Source organism: Ochotona princeps, chromosome 3 (assembly GCF_030435755.1).
Source record: "Ochotona princeps isolate mOchPri1 chromosome 3, mOchPri1.hap1, whole genome shotgun sequence".
Taxonomy (NCBI): Eukaryota; Metazoa; Chordata; class Mammalia; order Lagomorpha; family Ochotonidae; genus Ochotona; species Ochotona princeps.
Window position 1 is genome coordinate 21,304,369 of NC_080834.1, and position 17,941 is coordinate 21,322,309.

At 36.1% G+C, this 17,941-nt stretch overlaps 1 protein-coding gene across 1 annotated transcript in view; it reads right to left on the minus strand.

The window, feature by feature from the left end:
• SI (sucrase-isomaltase) overlaps nt 1–17,941 on the minus strand; it is a 154,865-nt gene that overhangs the window by 89,038 nt on the left and 47,886 nt on the right. Inside the window, exons 33-46 of the mRNA XM_058661171.1 lie at nt 16,206–16,268; nt 15,427–15,543; nt 14,250–14,337; nt 12,977–13,115; nt 12,218–12,351; nt 11,247–11,281; nt 11,046–11,162; nt 9,254–9,402; nt 5,459–5,543; nt 5,319–5,375; nt 4,574–4,698; nt 2,568–2,656; nt 855–904; nt 500–667 (exon numbers count right to left, since the gene is read on the minus strand). Of these exons, the coding sequence (XP_058517154.1) occupies nt 500–667; nt 855–904; nt 2,568–2,656; nt 4,574–4,698; nt 5,319–5,375; nt 5,459–5,543; nt 9,254–9,402; nt 11,046–11,162; nt 11,247–11,281; nt 12,218–12,351; nt 12,977–13,115; nt 14,250–14,337; nt 15,427–15,543; nt 16,206–16,268 (1,416 nt within the window). The remainder of the gene's footprint in view (nt 1–499; nt 668–854; nt 905–2,567; nt 2,657–4,573; nt 4,699–5,318; nt 5,376–5,458; nt 5,544–9,253; nt 9,403–11,045; nt 11,163–11,246; nt 11,282–12,217; nt 12,352–12,976; nt 13,116–14,249; nt 14,338–15,426; nt 15,544–16,205; nt 16,269–17,941) is intronic.

A 17,941-nucleotide genomic window follows, 5' to 3' on the forward strand; every position in this document is an offset into this window, starting at 1 on the left:
AGTCTCACTGCTCCATTTCCCATCCAGCTCCTGGCTAATGGCCTGGGAAAGCAGTGGGGTATGATCTAAGTGCTTGTGCCCCGGACAACCATGTGCAAGACCTCTATAAAGCTCCTGGCTCCAAGTTTTGGATACATCCAGTCCCAGCCATTGTAGTCATCCAGAGAGTGAACGAGCAGATACAAGACCTCCTTCTCTTTGTTTTTCTCTCTCTAATTTGAATTAGATGGTGTCCTGGGCTATGAGTTTTGGCCTGGCTCAGCCCAGGCTGTTTAGAAGAATTTAGGGAATACATCAAAAGATCTAAGACCTTTTTGTATGTTTCTCCTCTCTCTGTCAAATAAAATAATCTAAAATACACGGACACACATACATGTGTGTATGTATTACCATATAGAAACATCATAGTTGATTCATAATTATGTTTCCTTAGGGCTCAGAAACATCAGCCTATGTGGATGTTTTGAATAGTCTCATGAGAAGATGTTATGTCACTTACCTCTTGGGTTACATTGTGGGTAAAGAGAGCTTCCTCAGTCCTGTCGTTATATACTAAAGTAACTTGACTGATCTCATTGCGTCCTATTCCCCATACATCAACATATCCAAGCCTTATTTCAGTTTTATTAATGTAACCTGTTTTCAACGGAGTACTTGTCAAGCGGGTCTGTAGAAATAGAGAAAAAATTTAAACCTTTCATTAGCAACACAGTTTAAAACATGTATTTATGCTAGTTAAAATTATCTTCCCTAGCACAGCACATTGTTGCTCTACTTCAAATGCAGCTCTTTAATAGGAAATATAAAATAAGCTTCAAATGTTAATATAATTACACATAAATAATTTTACATACCTGATTTAAATTAAATTGTACTAATAAATACATGTCTCTTTCATAGGTGTCTGTAGAAAGGAAAAAGGTAACATTTGTTTATTTCCAAACAGCAACAGGAAATGTAGTATGCTTTGTTTTTATTCCCAAGTGCTGCCTGTGTACACACACACAAATACATGCGTACATAAATACATAATGTATATAATGTCATTCAATGTTTATTCAACATGTTCATACAGTGTCTAACCAACACCAAAAGAATCATAAGTCACCATGGAGTGCCCTAAAGGAAAAAGTTGGATACACATGCATGTGTGTACAGGAGATGATATTGAAACAGGGCAGGTCTAAAGTACCATTAACATGCACATTTGGGAAAAGGAAGAGATATTCAATTATTAGAAGTTGTTACTGGTCAAGTAAAAATCAAACAATGACTAATATGGGTTCTTACTCATCTGTAACACTTTAATACAAAATCTTGCCAATTTTAAAGTTGATTTTAACAAAAAACAGAAACAGTAACTAAGCACTTTTCATTTGGCAAATTCAAAAGATGTCACAAGTGCTTAAAATATTGTTAGTCCCATTAGACAGAGGGGTAAAATGAGTCTCAAAGCAATTGAAGTGAAAAAAAATCAATTGTTTCTTCTTTATCTGCAGTTGTATTTAAGACAAAATCACGTGTGTATGAGATGGAAAGAGACGTGCAGTAAAATGAATGATTGAAGGTGGCAACTGGGCGGACACTGCACGAAATCAATAAGGCAAATTAACACTTTTACCAGATTACACTGTAAGCTGGAGCGATCAAAATTTGGTTAATGCATATGTCTATGACAATTTCATTTTGGCTTAAATTTTCAATTTCATTAAAATAAAAAAAACTTGTCACCAAATTGTTAATGTGCACAAACGTGTGAATGCATTTGCTTAAAAGAATCCTGTTAGATATGTGCCTGAACTACAGTGCTGTGCTTTCTGCGAGAACTCTTGTGCAAATCCTGATCCAGTAAATGAAGAAACCAACCCAATGCATATGCTTGCTGCAGCTTACTCAAGATATCAGGAGATTATTTGAAAATAGAACAAGACTATGGTAAATAGGAAAAGAAATAGGAATAACTTTCCAGAGAAAAAACCTGCATGTTTGTATGAAGAGACAATCACAGCGTATCTAAATTTTCCTGTCGCTTTCAAATGATTGAAAGTAATCAGTCTGCCATGAGACTTGCATGAAGGTTGGAACGAAGTTCTTTTCCTTGGCATCTTACTGCGGTAGGAAGAGCTGAGGGAAACATTTTACAAATAGCTCCGTCTCCTTGGTTGTTGTCATTAATTAACCCAGTTTGGTGACTGCTAAGAATCAAAGCTCACGAACACAATTTCACATCCCTGGGAACTCACCTGCAACAGAGCTAAAGCAAATGCTTTCAGGCACAGGCGAGACAAAAGCTCCATTCAGACTCTGAAGCTGTGCCTAACCTGTTAACAAAGGCCTGGGCGCGAAAAGCAAGCGCTTTCAGAAACAGACACTAAACTCTTCACCTTGTGACTCACCAAAGTTGAGAAAGTATGTAGTTTTTATAAGCAAAAAAAAAAAATAGTATGTGAATTTTATGTCACATTTCTTACATGCTTTCTATGCTAGTGCAGGCTTTCACTAATTTTACAAAAGCAATGTGAAGTTATATATGATATCAATGAGGTTTGTTCATGAAAGGCACTCACCTATACTGTCCCCATCATCCCAGAAGAGTGTTCCCTGTGCTGTTTGGTCATCATCCGCAGCAACAATGAGCTTCATGTAATTTGTTCGACTTGAAAAAAAAAATAGACAAGTTACTTCATACCTAGTTATGAAAGCTCATCCCTGTGGTAACCAGATGAATATAAGTAAAATAAAATAACTAAAGAAAATCCAAAATGATTGAGATAAATGAAATAAAATTCCATTTTTAATGACACATTTATTTTTATTGGAAAGACTGATTTACACAGAGAAGGAGAAACAAAATGATATATCTTTGTCATCTGCTGGTTCACCCCACGTGGCCGCAATGGCCAGAGCAGAGCCATCTAAAACCAGAAGGAAGGAGTTTCTTCCGGGGCTCCAACATTGGTGCAGGTCCCAAGGCTTTGGGCTGTCCTGACTGCCTTCCCAGGCCGCAAGCAGGGAGCCGGATGGGAGGTGGAGCAGCCAGGACAGGAACCGAAGTCCACATGGGATCCCGGGCTTAGCCATTAGGCTATTGCGCCGAGCCCCTGAAATTCCAATTTTATGTTAGTTCACAAAAACAAGTTGTAATTTCTTCATGATTTGCTAGAACTTATCTCGTACGTGATTCACCCATTCTAACAAGTAAAAGTTGTTTTGACAATGTGTTGGAGTGTAGCAGCTTGAGGTGCTTTGTGTAAGCAGAGCATGCTGGCCTGATAATTATGTTTCAGTGGTGATAAACAGGAACTATATGCTCTACAGTTAAACGTAATATGGGATGGAGAAGACATGTAGGGCAGTGTAACTAGTCTGTATGATACTGTAATTGTGCATGTCTTCTACACTTGTCGAAATCCATAGACCATGTAACACTGAGTGAGTCCTAATGTGAACTACAGCCCTTGAGCAGCAACTGATATGCGAATGTAGGTTTGCCCTGGTAACAAATATACAACTCTCCTGTGCTATGTTACTAATGAAGAAATCTGTGAATCTGGGGGTTAGGTTAGAGGCTACATGGATTTCTTTCACTGTTGTGGTGAATCTAAACTGCTTCTAAAGAAAAAGTATTCAAGAAGTTCAGGGGTCAGCCCAATGATGCAGTCTCAGCCACTGCCTGGGGTCCCCTCTGCTCTACTTCCAATCCGGCACACATGTGTGGCACTCCTGCCACCAAGCTAGGAGTCAGGACAGAGCTCCAGGATGGAGCTCCCAGCTCCTGCTTCTGCTTGGCCTAATTTGGCCTTTGCGGGTTTTTAGGGAGTGAACCAAACTGATGGAAGATCATTCTCTGTCCATTTCTTCCTTTTCTGTTAACTGCCTTTTGAAGAAATATTTTACAAGGAGTGTTATGAAACACCATGCCTAATACATGTGGTCACATATATGTGACTGAAAAAGGATGAGTTAACCCAGACACGCACTCAAGTTACAACATCCTCATTTGTTGTCACTTCTGCATATTACATACGTGCATAAAAGGTTTAAAGGTAGGAACATCTCTAATTACTGCATTTGAGAGACAGACCTTGCGGAAAATCTTTGTAGTTTGGGCCAGCTGGTCTCTCTCTGCGGCTAGCCACATGTGCTCCATGACTATCAAATTATGAAATGCCAGACTAGTGGGGCTGCCGGAAGGAAAACAATGAATCTAAAACTCAACTGAAATAAGCTGTCTGTGCTTCTAAGTAACCTCTTACACCTGTTTTAGTTAAAAGCATGACATGCTGACTAATACACACATTCTCTGGTTTTGCCAAAACCTGTTTCCTATGTAGTATTTACCTGAGCAACTCAGTGTCACTGCCATGCAACACTGGGTCCAAGCAGAGCGGAAATTCACGTCAAGCTTCCGTTGTGTGCTATGCCATAAATAATGAAACCCATTGCCACTCACCTTGTACCCATGCCACTTTGGCAGCCTAAATTAATTGCTTGTAAACTGTGTCAATAGTCCTGACATTTCTGGCACGGTGTATCACAAACTTTAATATGATCTCAATAGCAGTTCATTTACCTGATAACTGTGTTTTGAGCAGGTTCCTGACATGGTAAGATGTGACCACCACGGACATGTAGATTTATTGCCTCATAAGGAGTGTCAAAGTCAACAAACTGTCCTCTGACTCCAATATCTGTTCCCTGAAAGTGATACAGATAAACAAGGAAACAAACAAGACGGAGGGCCAGGTTAAACGATGGTGTATTCAGTAATCAGTAACAATGGTGTTTGAGTTGGCACCTTTATTAGACCAAATGACACAATTTTCACTTAAAAATATAAATTGCACAAACATATTCAGGAAACCATGCAGCTTACTGCATATCCTTAGCTCACAATAGTTTAATATAAGTGCTTATGTTACATGAAGTGATTTATAGTTATTTGTTTCTGTGGAACTGACAGGCAGGTAGATTTCTGAAAAGTCACAAAGCCGTTCCATCATTGCAATGCTAGGTATTCTTAAAAGATCTCTCTTCACTTGTATGATCATGTTATGTAACAAATAAGGTGGAATAAATTTGCTGTGTATAATATGAATTTTCCATTTTATTTGATATATTATATAACCTCAAAACAAATTCTAACAGAATGAATTAATCCTTTATGTCAATATGATTTGGTTATAATTAGCCAGATATAGTTTACTCTTTTAAAATAGAAAGTTAATCAAATGTATATCATTGGATAGTATCAATGGATACCCAAATAGCTACCCCTTTCTGTTTAGTTAATCCCCGGAACACCATTAAGTACTTACATCATGATAGTTAAACCACCGAGCATTAGGAACGTAGCCATTCACAGTAGTCACATACTGCAAATTAAATATGTAATCATTAAAAACATATAAACCAAACACCCCCACAACTGTGTGGACAAAACAGTGCTAGGACTTACAGGATCCAGGGCAGGGGTGACCATAAACGCTGAACCCCATAAAAACTGTTTATAGATGTCCCAGGTTGTCCTGTCATCAAAGAACCTTGACAAAAGAATTAGAAATAATTGAATAAAATAATTTTATCTCATCTGGATACCATAAAAACAGTCAACTCCACAGTCTGTAATGTGGATTTTGTGAATTAAAATGGGAGCCCAAGTATAGGAGGCAGTGTTCTGTCTCAGCAGGTTAAACCATGCCTTCCGACAGTGGCATCCCTATCAGCACGTCCATACAAGTCTTAGATCCTCCACCTCATATTCAGTTTTCTGCGAATGTGCCTGAAAAGTAGCAGGTGACAGACCAAGTGCGTGGGGCCATGACACCAATGGAGGACTTCTGGAGAGAGTTCTTCTTTAGGTTTGGACCTGGCTATTGCTGCCATTCTGTATAAGCAGTGAAATCATTGGTGGAAGCTCTCCCCCCGGCCTTTTCTCTCCTTTTTGTCATTATACCTATCTAGTTAAGGACTCTTTAAGCAAATAAGAGACAGGGGCTACCATGCTCACTATAGACACCTGCCGCCTGCATCCCCCATGAGCACTGATTCAGGTCCTGACTGGTCCAGTACTGTCTCAGCTCCTCATTAATACATATGGTAAAGCAGAAGTCGTCCAGGTGTGTGAGTGTCTGCCACCATGTGGGAAATCCAGGCAGAATACCTAACTTCTGGCTCACTGTTTTTATCCAACCTGATCCCAACCCTGGCCACTGTATCCATTTGAGAAGTGACTGAGCAAATGGAAGATTCCCTCTCTCTTTCCTCTCTCTCTCTGCTCCTCTTTCCCAGTAACTGTGTATTTCATATATATAAATAAATAGGTAGATGAATAGATAAATAAACCTGTAAAAACTGAAAACCAAACAGTAAAAACAATTCCATCACTTGGATTGCAAAACTCAGCAGTTTAATACCCAATGGGTAAATCTAGGTACATTCATACTTCCTGAAAAATTGCAAATCTACTGGCAGGTGAGAGTGAGAGACATAATCTGGGAAAAGAAGAAACATGGGATCATGGGATCAGCTGCCAGTGCTTCGTAGAGTAAGGTTAATAAATCAAGAGCAAAAATTACAAACCTTCTCAGAAGGAATTATGGAACTTGTAGAATCTCATTTAATTATTTTAGAGATAACTCAGCTAGGTTATTTTAGCGATATCTCATAATGGTGTATGTGTGTCCTACAAGATACTCCTAACTGTTAACAGGTTTTAAAATCTTACATATAAATTGTAAGAAAATACAAAATCTGTATTTTATAGTTTGAGAATAGTAATCATGAAACGTACACATTTCTTTTTCAAATAAACGGTCAAAACTCTATTTTGTAAATGACCTTTTCAAGAAAATGTTGTCTTAGAAACTGAGAGTAATACTAAACTGGACTGCTCAGTTTCTGCCTTATCAACTACCCTCCAGAGCAAAGTTCCAGGGTTCTCAGCAGGGCAGCAGTCAGCACAGTTAACAACGGTATTCCCAGGTGAAGACTCAGTCCAGAAGCTATGCTGCCCCAATTCTGTGCGGTTAAAATGGATTCAGGAGAAAGAAAATAAGGAAAGCCTGTAAATTATAGAAAATCGAGCAATGATAGAAAATCTAGCATCACATTGTCAAGGTATATTTAACAAGCTAATTGAGAGTCCTCCTTTGATTCAGGAGTGGGCATGCACACAGCACCTTCACTTGCTGGCATGCTAGTATGTCATATAGTCCATCTATGGGAATGTATGTATATGCATGTTTATTTATGTTCCTATTTGCTTTGTACTTTGCATGGAAGTTGCCTTATTTCAGAAACGACATATGAGAAGAGCTTATTTTACTGAGTGTGACTGTGTCCTGTCGGGACCATTATGTTGCAAATGGCACAATTTCATTCATTCTTTTTAATGGTTGTGTAGTATTCCACAGAATAGCTGCACCACAGTTTCTTTACCATTGCCTATGCAAGCAATGCCATAACACATTAAAATAGCAGAATGTTGGGCTTGTGGCTGCTGCTGAAGGGCTACAGTATTCTAATAATATGGGTCAAAATTGTGTGTGTGTGTGTGTGTGTGTATAAGAGAATAAGGAGCAAGTCAGGAGAAGGGGAAATCCCTATACATACAAAGCAATATCATGCAAAAAAAGTAAAATAAAATAATACAAATTAAAAAATAAAAAGTCTGTAATGAGAGAGAAAGGAAATAAATCAATGATATCAGAAATGAAGATGGGATTGTACTGGGCAAATTATTTACAAGGTTGTGCTGGATAAATTAGTGACTTGAAACAAACAATTTGAATATAGGAAGATATTTTATTTTTTGAAGCAGATGCTTTCTAAATATTATTTAAAGAGGAAACAAACATTTTAATGTGTTGTTTGCAAATATTACCTTTGGCAGTATTGCTTAACCTGGCTAAATATTTGAAATGCCTTTGATTGATTTGCTCATAATGCAATGTAAGAATGACTTCACTCAATTATATCACTAATACAGGCTGCTCAAAAAAAATGATCTTGTCTTTCTTTTTTTGATGTTTTATTCTGCACTTTGTTTTTGTAGCATGTACAAATTTAACCTGTATCAGTCAATCTTTTAACCTGTTCTCTATTAAGTAAAATTATTACTAATTGTATTTATTTGAGAGATGGAGAGGCAAAAATACAGACAGAAAGAGCGGGAGAGAGAGAGAGAGAGAAAACGCCTTATCAATTAGTTCACTTCCTTAGCTACAATGCCTAGACTAGGATGGCCGGTGTCAGAGGCAGGAGCCAGAGCAGAGCCAAGTTTCTCACAGTGGTTGCTGGCACACAACTGCTTGCACTACCAGAATTTTGTCCAAGGTCTATATTAGCTGAACTCTGGAGTCAGGAATATAGCTGGGAAAACAACCCAGACACTGTAATGTTATATTTAACTGACAGTATAAACGCCTACTCACTCAGTTTAAATTTGGAAGCTCAAAATAAAATCAACTTCCCAATGTGCAAATTGCTCTAGAGAAACTATTTCAAAACACTTAAGGAATAGGTCAAAAGAATTTTAGTATAAGTATTTGGTAGATTTGTTTAACTGCAATAAATATCAATTAAGGAAATTATGAGGAGTAACATGACCTATTTCCAGGAATTTTTGCAAATATTCAATGTATTTATGTATATAAATTTGATGACTAATGAATGGCATATCTTATTTATTTAAGATTATTATTTTAAGTAATAATTTAATTTTTTAATTCAGAAATGCTAATGATAGATTGTTTTTAGGCTAATTTTTATATTTCTTTTAAAGTTTACTGTTTAACATTACTATAAATGCTTTCTAAGGTTAATTTATTTATTTGAAAGAGGTCCAGGGAGAGGAGGAAAGAGAGATTATCTGCCATTTGTTGGGTCGCTCTCCAAAGGGCTGCAGAGCCCAGGATGGCACGAGGCTGAAGCTGGGAGCCCAGAGGCTCACCCAGGACTTCAACGAGGGTGCAGAGGTCTAAACATTGGGGACCTCTTCCACTGCCTTCCAAGGCATATTAGCGGGGAGCTGGACTGGAATTGGAGCAGCTGGAACACTAAAGGACATCCAATTTGGGTATCGGTGCCACAAGTCTTCCTCAAAGTTTATTTTTGTAAACTTAGTGTATGCTAAACCAACAACAAAATATTTCTAGTCTAAAATGGTCTATGTTGAACTATAAAATACTGTAAGAGACAAACAGAGGAAGCTATCTCTTTGTGGTAGGAAAAACAGCTGTTCTGTACTTACTCGTGCATTAGGGGTCGGATCACCGTGCCACCATTGGCATGGATGTCATGCATTTGTGTGTAGAAAAAGGGCAAAAGAGTGTATCTGACATTGAGGATGTCTCTTGCCATTTCAACAAATGTTTCATTCCAGGAAACAGGGTCTTGTCTCTGAAACATGAAAATTAACTAGTCATAAACCTTGTGGTTTTTTTAGTGATAACTTGAGAGCATATGTTTATTCAGAAAATAAAATGTAGGAAATTATATTAATGCGTTGTCTTGCAGCAAGCGCCTTGCTCAGAAATCCTTAAGCAGTACTATTCCTACTGCATATTAGAAAGAAAACATAGCATTCATATTTTAATAAGCTAATACAAGCTAGGCCTATGACTTGATTCAGTACATTCAGAGTGTAGTTTATATCAGTTTTAGAGATATTCAGTGTTAGAAGCTAAAATTCTTAGAAAAAAAGAACATGAAATGCTATATAGCAGAAAGGTGAACTGAAACGCACAGCCCTGCCCAGCTCAGCACAGAGTTCTGGCACCTTCCGTGTGCAGGAGAAAGAAGGAGCATGGGGCACTGAGTTGGTAGTGTAGAGGGAGAAGCGATCTTACATTGAATGACAGAAAATAACACACCTCACTCACACTGCTCTGAAATGCACCTTTCAGGTCAAAAAGTAAAAATCATTCAGAAGCCTGTAGCCCATAAGCTATTGTACACATATTGGTTAAGAAATAACAGTCATGCTTAACATACTAATTTGTACCAGAAGTATAATCAAAGCTACTGTGTAATTTCAATGAGAAATATTTTTATTCATGTCAGCAGAGCCGGGGTCTTTTAGAACTCTTGTCCTGTTTCTGAAATTTCCTCCTTTCGTCAATTTCAGGAATAAGAAGTTCTGTTAACACTGGTATCTCATGTTAGAATAGGCAAAAATGTTTAAGAAATATATGATTTATTTACTACTGATTGCAAAGGCAAGTAACAGAACAGAGGCAATAACAGCAGCTGTGGCCTATTGGCTGCACTGGTGTTTCATTTAAACATACTGATATATGATGACTGTCTTCTAAAATGTACATCACTAAATGCAATATTAACTCATATTTAAAACAACAGGAAAATTTCATGTTATATATTTCTCTTAAAAAATATTCCTTCATTCTCTTCCTCCTCCTTTAAAAAAAAAAAACATTTATTTTAAAGAGTTACTAAAAGAGGAGAGAGATCTCCCGTCGGCCACTCCTGCCCAGAGATGACCACAAAAGCCAGGCTTGGGCCAGGCCAGAGCCAGGAGTCACGTCAACCAGGGTCCAAACAGCTGTGCGTTTCCCACTGCTCTTCCCAGGCCGTCAGCTGTACCCGAGTCAGGAACGGAGACGCCACAACGCTGCTCCTCTCATTTGTTCACATTTCTTAAATCTCCAAACACATTAACATCTTGGAGAGCTTCACATTTTTCCCACCTGGAATTCTCCTCAGGAGATTTACCTTGATTGCTCTTCTGATTCTAATATCTGCTCAAATGACACTTCATCCAGGCCTTCGTAACGATCCCTTCAATAGTGACACCCTCAGAAATCTCCATGATTTTAGGTACTCTTTGGCCTTCTTACTGCATAGTATTAGATTCTGTCATTTTAGACTACATGGGTGTGATGTATAAATGATGCATTTAGAAGTTACCAATGAAGAGGTAGATTCAAAACACTGATCTGGAAATCAGTACAACAAAACGCATTCTATTCCCAAAGTTCTAAGCATGATTGATGAAAAAGAAATTAAGTGCAGAGATGACATACTCTGGTGTTGGCGATGTTGTGATTCCTTGAAAACGGGTAAAACGCCCCGAGCTGTGTCCAGCGTGTGCAGAGGTGATACTCCGAATCGTTGAAGAAACCACAGATGTCTGCTCCAGTCTAAAAGACATTGTTATATTTAATGCATTTTGAATGGTTTATATCATATTTTATGAATGTAAAACAAAACCCAGTATTACTTACATATGATATCCCAAAAAGACTGAATTCCATCATACCTAAAAAATTTAGGGAAAGATTTTAAAATGACTATTTCCTGTATTGTAGCATGTTCTACCTTTATTAACGAGAATGCATTCTACTATTACCTTTGAGTGAAATATTTTGCATGCTACTAACATAGTTTTCTTAGTTATTATAATCACATTTATGAACATTGTGGCTTTTTAATCTATTCATTCTAATTCTTGAGACAGGAAATGAAACACATTTATCCACCTCTTTTTTAAAATCATTATGCCTTTTAGTATTTTGAAAACTTGTATAACTAAAACGAATTTAATGCATTTCATGAATACAGTTATGATAATCTAATACTTCTCACCCCACACATACTCCACCTCTGTCTCCAGCCCTCCCACCTACTTCCTCTCTGATTTTTTTTTGCAAACATATGCTTTTAAAAACTTTGTAGTCCCAAGGTTAAACCTCTGCTATCAAGCAATCAAGAAATTCCAGAAGTATTAGATACAAAATGTAATGTTCTCCAGGTGTGTAGACAGGAGTTAGAAGCAATAGTCAGATCTCAGAGTGTAAATGTCAGTTGTATATGTAGTGTAGGCAACCATTTTCAAACATCCCTCAAGCTTTTGTCTGGAACTATTTCATTCTTTAGCATCTTTTTGTGATGATGTTTATGCCTTAAAATCCTTACATTGGTCTCCTTTGCTTTGTAATCCTACATCTTCTCTTTCCCAAGAGAAAAAAAAATAATGAAACCATTAAAAAAAAAAATAAGCCAACAGCACTGGCTCCTGCCAAAGCATCATTGATATTCTTTGATTCAATGGATTTTTAAGGTGCTATGATTCCTAAAACACACTGACAGAAGCACACTTTTGAAGAGTTATCAGCTACTTGAACTAGCAACAGCATACATGGATAGTAAACAGAAAACTCTAAAGAATGGCTAGAAGAAGGCCACTCTCCCATACCAATGATTGATTTGTCCATATTGTCCCATCGTGCGTAGTTGTCCCCAAGCCAGTGACCTGCCCATCGTCCACCAGTGGGATATGTAGAGCGGGAGATAACTATGCCTCTTTTGCCAGTTGTCTTCTGCAAGGCACTGAGATGGAGGAAAAGGTATTTAGAATTTTTAAACAAGGCTATTTTCTTCAAATATTTGTAATCATGACAATTGGATGAGAAAAATATGTCTGATTTATGCAGCTTATGTTGATTCTTACGACAATTAGTGCTTTGTAACTGAGTCTTGTGGCACTATTAAAACCTCTTGGGAGTGATACAAAGTGATTTTAAGACATTTGAAAAATGAATATAAGCCATGTCAACATTAGTAGTATACATTATATAATTAACCAAATGAACATTCTTAGTCTTTTGAAACACCTTATTTTTTATAATGTTCTAAACGGTGAGTATTGATCATGCAGATTGTTTCAATTATAGTTAATAAACATGTAATATCCCTGTTAAACTGCATTATAACATTTAAAAAAGATTTTAAAGGTTTTTTTTATTTATTTATTAATTTTTTTTTACTGGAAAGGAAGATGTACAGATAGAAAAAAAGACAGAGAAAAAGATCTTCTACGTTCTGGTTCAGTCCCTAAACGGCCGCAAAGGCTGGATCCTAGCTGCTCCCAAGTCAGGTCCCAAATGTTACATGAAATGTCAACATACAAAAGCTTTATATATCGCCAAAGAGGACAGTGACCAACGTGGCTTACTCATAAGTGGGCTTTGCTTGTGACCATCCATAGAGGTTGTGCGCATCATAATGTAAAACGGAAGACCCGTCACTGAGGATGTGCTCCGTCTCCATGCACATCGTTCTGAAATGCAGCCCGTCAGTCCGCTTCGTGAGTTCTGGAGAGAATACACGAGAAACATCAGTGCAGCATAAAACTCCCCATCTCACGTTGGAGATTATTGGAATTATTGTTCTAATACAATATTAATCATTGTTTGGAAATTATTACTGAATTTTAGGATGCTTTGTTCATGATAGATGTAAGGAAAAAAACTGAACTGGAAACTGGAAACCTAACATAACCTTTTGTATCAATGAAAGCCTGAAATACTCTCAAGTGCGTCCTACTTTATCCATTGGAAGGGAAATATCAACTAAGCAGACTTCCTAAGATATATTTACTTGTATAAATCTTTGAAATTAAGAGCAAGATAAATGTAAAAAAAAAAGCTTTTGATTCATTTTTTTCTCATTTCAAGATGTCTTTTTTTCCAAGCGCATGTTAATAACTGTCACTCTATGTTAATAATAAAATGTTTTCTGTTCATTTCAGAGAAGCAGGATGCATTCTGCACAGCAGCCCCTTCTCTCTCAGTTCATGGAGAAGTGGTTACTTTTCCTTCATTTGTACCTACCAACAACAAAAATTTACAAAAATATTTTTATTGTTTTTGTGTATTAATTTTCATTTTTTATTTTATATGGAGACAGACAAAAAGATCTTCTACATGGCGGTCCATTCCTTAACCGCTAGGTCACACCATGGCCAGGAGACCAGAATTCAATTTCAGTCACCTACATGAGTGACCGGGACAAGCAAGTCCATCATCACGCGCGTCCCCCGGTGCACCTGAGAGCAAGAAGCTGGCTGGAACGGGGGTCCCTGAGCTTCACACCAGGCACTCTGTACCAACATGCTCCTACCTAAACATAATTTTGAAGATTTTCATTTTTATCTTAAAAAATATATTTACAAATTTCAAATTGTGGCAAAGTATAAGAAAATTAAACTCACAAATTAAAATAATTTTAAAATATTTTCATATAGATATAATATTGTTCCTGGAATTATTTTCCACTCTGCACAGGAATACATTGTATTGGAAATGGATCAAACTATGGCCCAATGTTTGGAAAAGTAATGAAAATTGGAAATATGATTAACAACTTCTACATCACTGGTATATACAAACTGACAGATGATACTAATATTAATGTGTCAATGTCAAAGACATTGCACAATATTGTACCTGGGAAATATGGTGGAAAATTTAGTGTATCATTTCTGCACACATTGGAAGTTGTTCCATTCACAAAACTGGATGGTTCATTCATATCCTGAAAACAGAGAAAGGTGATCAAAAACTATTATAGAGAGCTTATATTTGAAAAATAACCAATGTGAACAGTACATGAATTTTTTGAAATTTAAAAAATATTATGTATGTTATAAAAATAAAATGCAGCAAAATTGCAATAAAAACCTGAATATAGCTCATATATCTTAAATTTTATAATCAATTCCTCATTTTGAGACACATAAAATGTCACACATTCCCTGTATTATAAACTGTAAATATAAACGTACATCTTTAAGTTTCAAAGACAAAAATTAAAATTATGAATGTGCATGCTTTAATGCCACCTGCACCTCCCAAAAGTACTAGAGCCCAAAATTAATTGCTTTTATTGCTAAAACCACACAGATAGTTTACAAACACAGAAAACCAGAGTGTCGCTAATGAATATGTAACTTTGAATATCACCAGTAATATAAAAAGGGATTATACTCCATATACACAAATTAGTTACCATTTAAATGTTGTTTCCTCTCACCTAAAATAGTTTATCTTCACAGGATCACTATACTATCAGGACAAATTTGAAAAAATTATTAAAAGTATGTACGTACATCAAAAAAAGCATATGTCCCATTAATTTTTCTGAAAAATAAGTGTGGTTTATAAACTTACAAATGCAACTTCCTTTAAATGCTATCTTTATTTGATTAATGTGATTTCTAAATTATATTACTAAAATTTCACTAGAAGCATCTTGAAGAAAATTGAAAGTCATTTGTTCTGAAATTCATTAAAATTTGTTATTTTTGCTCAAAAGGCTTTTAATATGCAGTCATTTGTGTATTAAATATAAACTTAAATAGTTTTAAGTACCTATTAATTGCTAAAATAGAAAAAGCATTCTGGTTCTTTGCTCCAATTGAAAATGTCTAAGAAAGACCTCTATTTTTAAACTGGAATGTTGAATCTAGTTTAATAACCTTTGGCATAAGGAAGCTTTATTAAAAAAAAAAAAAGACTTGCTTTCATACAAAAATATTTTGCTGATTATTTTTTGGAGTTAAACGAGAATTTTGCATAATCATTACACAAAAATAATAGATCATTTTTTAAAAAATTTACTTACAATCCATAAGCCATCAAATTTCATGTAGTTGTTGTAGAAATCAATAATTTCCCTTGTCCACCACTCTGCTGTGGAATTCCTGAAGAAATCTGGAAATGCTACATGAGCTCTGGAGGCCTACGAACACAAAACTCAGGTTTACATCCAGAAAAGCCAGACTTAAGCAGCTTCACAGACTGCCTGGTCGTGGCTGTCGGCAGCTCTTTGGCGAGTGAGTCTGCAGATGGAAGATCTCTCTGAAACTCTGCCATGCGCATAAACACATAAATCTTTAAATAAAAGATGTCTGATTCTTCCACTTCCCTATTCATTATACAAAACATGCTTCATCCTGCTTTTACTTATTAACCTGGAAGATATTATGTTAAATAAAATGTAACAGTCATATAATGACCATCACAGAACTGGAGGATAACATGATGTAATAATCTAGTGTAAAATATTGTGTTGTACATCTAAACACTTAAGAAAGTGGATCTCATATTAAGTGTTATTGCTACTCATACTGGATCTCATATGAAGTGTTATTGTTAATATATATGTTAATACATAATATGTAATATTATGTATAATAAATAACATGAAATATACAATCATAATAATCATTATGCAGTTTGATATTTAGGAAATAGATGAACTTGATCAAAATATGACCTGATGTAAAGTACTTAAATAATCCTACTTTTTTAAGGAAAGTATTGAAACCGAAATGATCACTATTTAAATTACACTTTTGAATTAATTTCTTGTGGTTACATAATTAAGAAACATAAACCTACATTAACAGCTTCATCTTCAGTCAGAGTTTCATCGATTGTTATGTTGGGCAAATCTGGCCAAACCTACAAGAAATAAAAATGGGAAAATAAGAATATGTTCATCAGAACTGAGATGTAATGAAGCCTAAAGGAATATGTGACCCAAGGCACAGCTTCAAGATAGCCACATCTTTGTCCTTGCAAATATTGGTTTCAGTTGTTTCTCGTATCTGTACAGTTTACTAACTCCTGATTTTCCACACTAAGTTTAAAATGGCATGTTGGAAAAGAAATCACAACATTTTGTGGAATTAGCAATTTAAAATGTGACATCTATAAATAAAATTTTGTCTGTGAAATGATATGAAAAGCATACTCCAGATTGATTTCAGTGACGTATATCTGAACTGTTTCTGGAATTATTCCAGGATTTAGAGCTCAAAAGCAGTATCTGTTTAAAAGATACTAAGACCTTACTGAATAATGACATGCTTGGCAACGTATTCTACTGACTCGGATGGCAGCAAGTCCTCATTCCCTCAACCTTCCCACCATCTCTTCATGACTGTCAGCTTGCTCTCCAGTTCAACAGGAAACACACAGAACAGCACAATGGTGCTAGAGCTGAGGATGTGGGTCTATAGTGTAGAAGTCACAGTCTTACATACATAATTAAAATAATCTTGGGCAGGGTGCTGGTTTATTTTACTAAGAAAACAGCTTTTGGTTGCATCCATTTGTGTTGCAAAACACAGAATTTCATTATGCTTTATGACAGAGTAGTATTACATAGTATATATATACTGATTTAATTTCATTTGGATATATTACAAGTAGTGGGATAACTGGATAGTACATCTATTTTCAGATCTGAGAAATGTTCAGATTGTGCTCTTTCGTGGTTGTAAGAGTTCACTCAGAAGGCACAGATCATATGCTTTCTCTGATGTGTTGAAGCTAATAAAGAGTACAAAACAGGTAATCCATATGACCGAGATTCACATTTTATGGTTTGCTATTATTTACTCTTAAGGATCAGCAGTGTTTTTGTGGTTTTGTTTTTCTGTTTGTTTTCCTAGCAGCTATCAGTTGGATTTTCATTTAATGGGGTATTGACCTAAATTTGCTAATGGAATTCAAATCGTTCCACTTTAAAAATTAAAATAAAAAAGAAAAAGCAGCGAGGACTAACGGAGGATACAGTGTTGGGCCAACTGGGGAATTCTGGTGGGAGGGACAGCAGAGCGAGGAGTATCACCGCACACCTAGATTCGTGCCGTGAATTCTGTGATGTTTGTTCAGCTTCTATAAATAAAAAAATTAAATGTAAAATATTCAACAAATTCTACTGAACAATAGGAAATAGTATTCCAACAAAATGGAATAGAGAGCAGAATCTGAGGAAATATTCAGAAATATGGACAGAGGAAGAAGGAAAGGAATTCTCAGCTTACATGTTTGTTAATACATCTCATTGCTTTTGTCATTGTTTCTCTGAATTATTTTTAGTATATTATTTTGAAATATTTTAACATTTGACAGAAAATTTGTGAAAACTGTTATCAGAATCTGTGTGTATGCTTCACTCAGCTCCTTTCACAGCTAACAAATCTGGTAACCGTAACACAATTTGTAAAAATAACTGATAATTATTAACTAATGCACAGACATATAGATTATTGAATTCTACCACTTTCATAAGTAATGTCTAAATTTGGTTCTAAGGTTCAATAAGGATACCACATTATATTTAATTA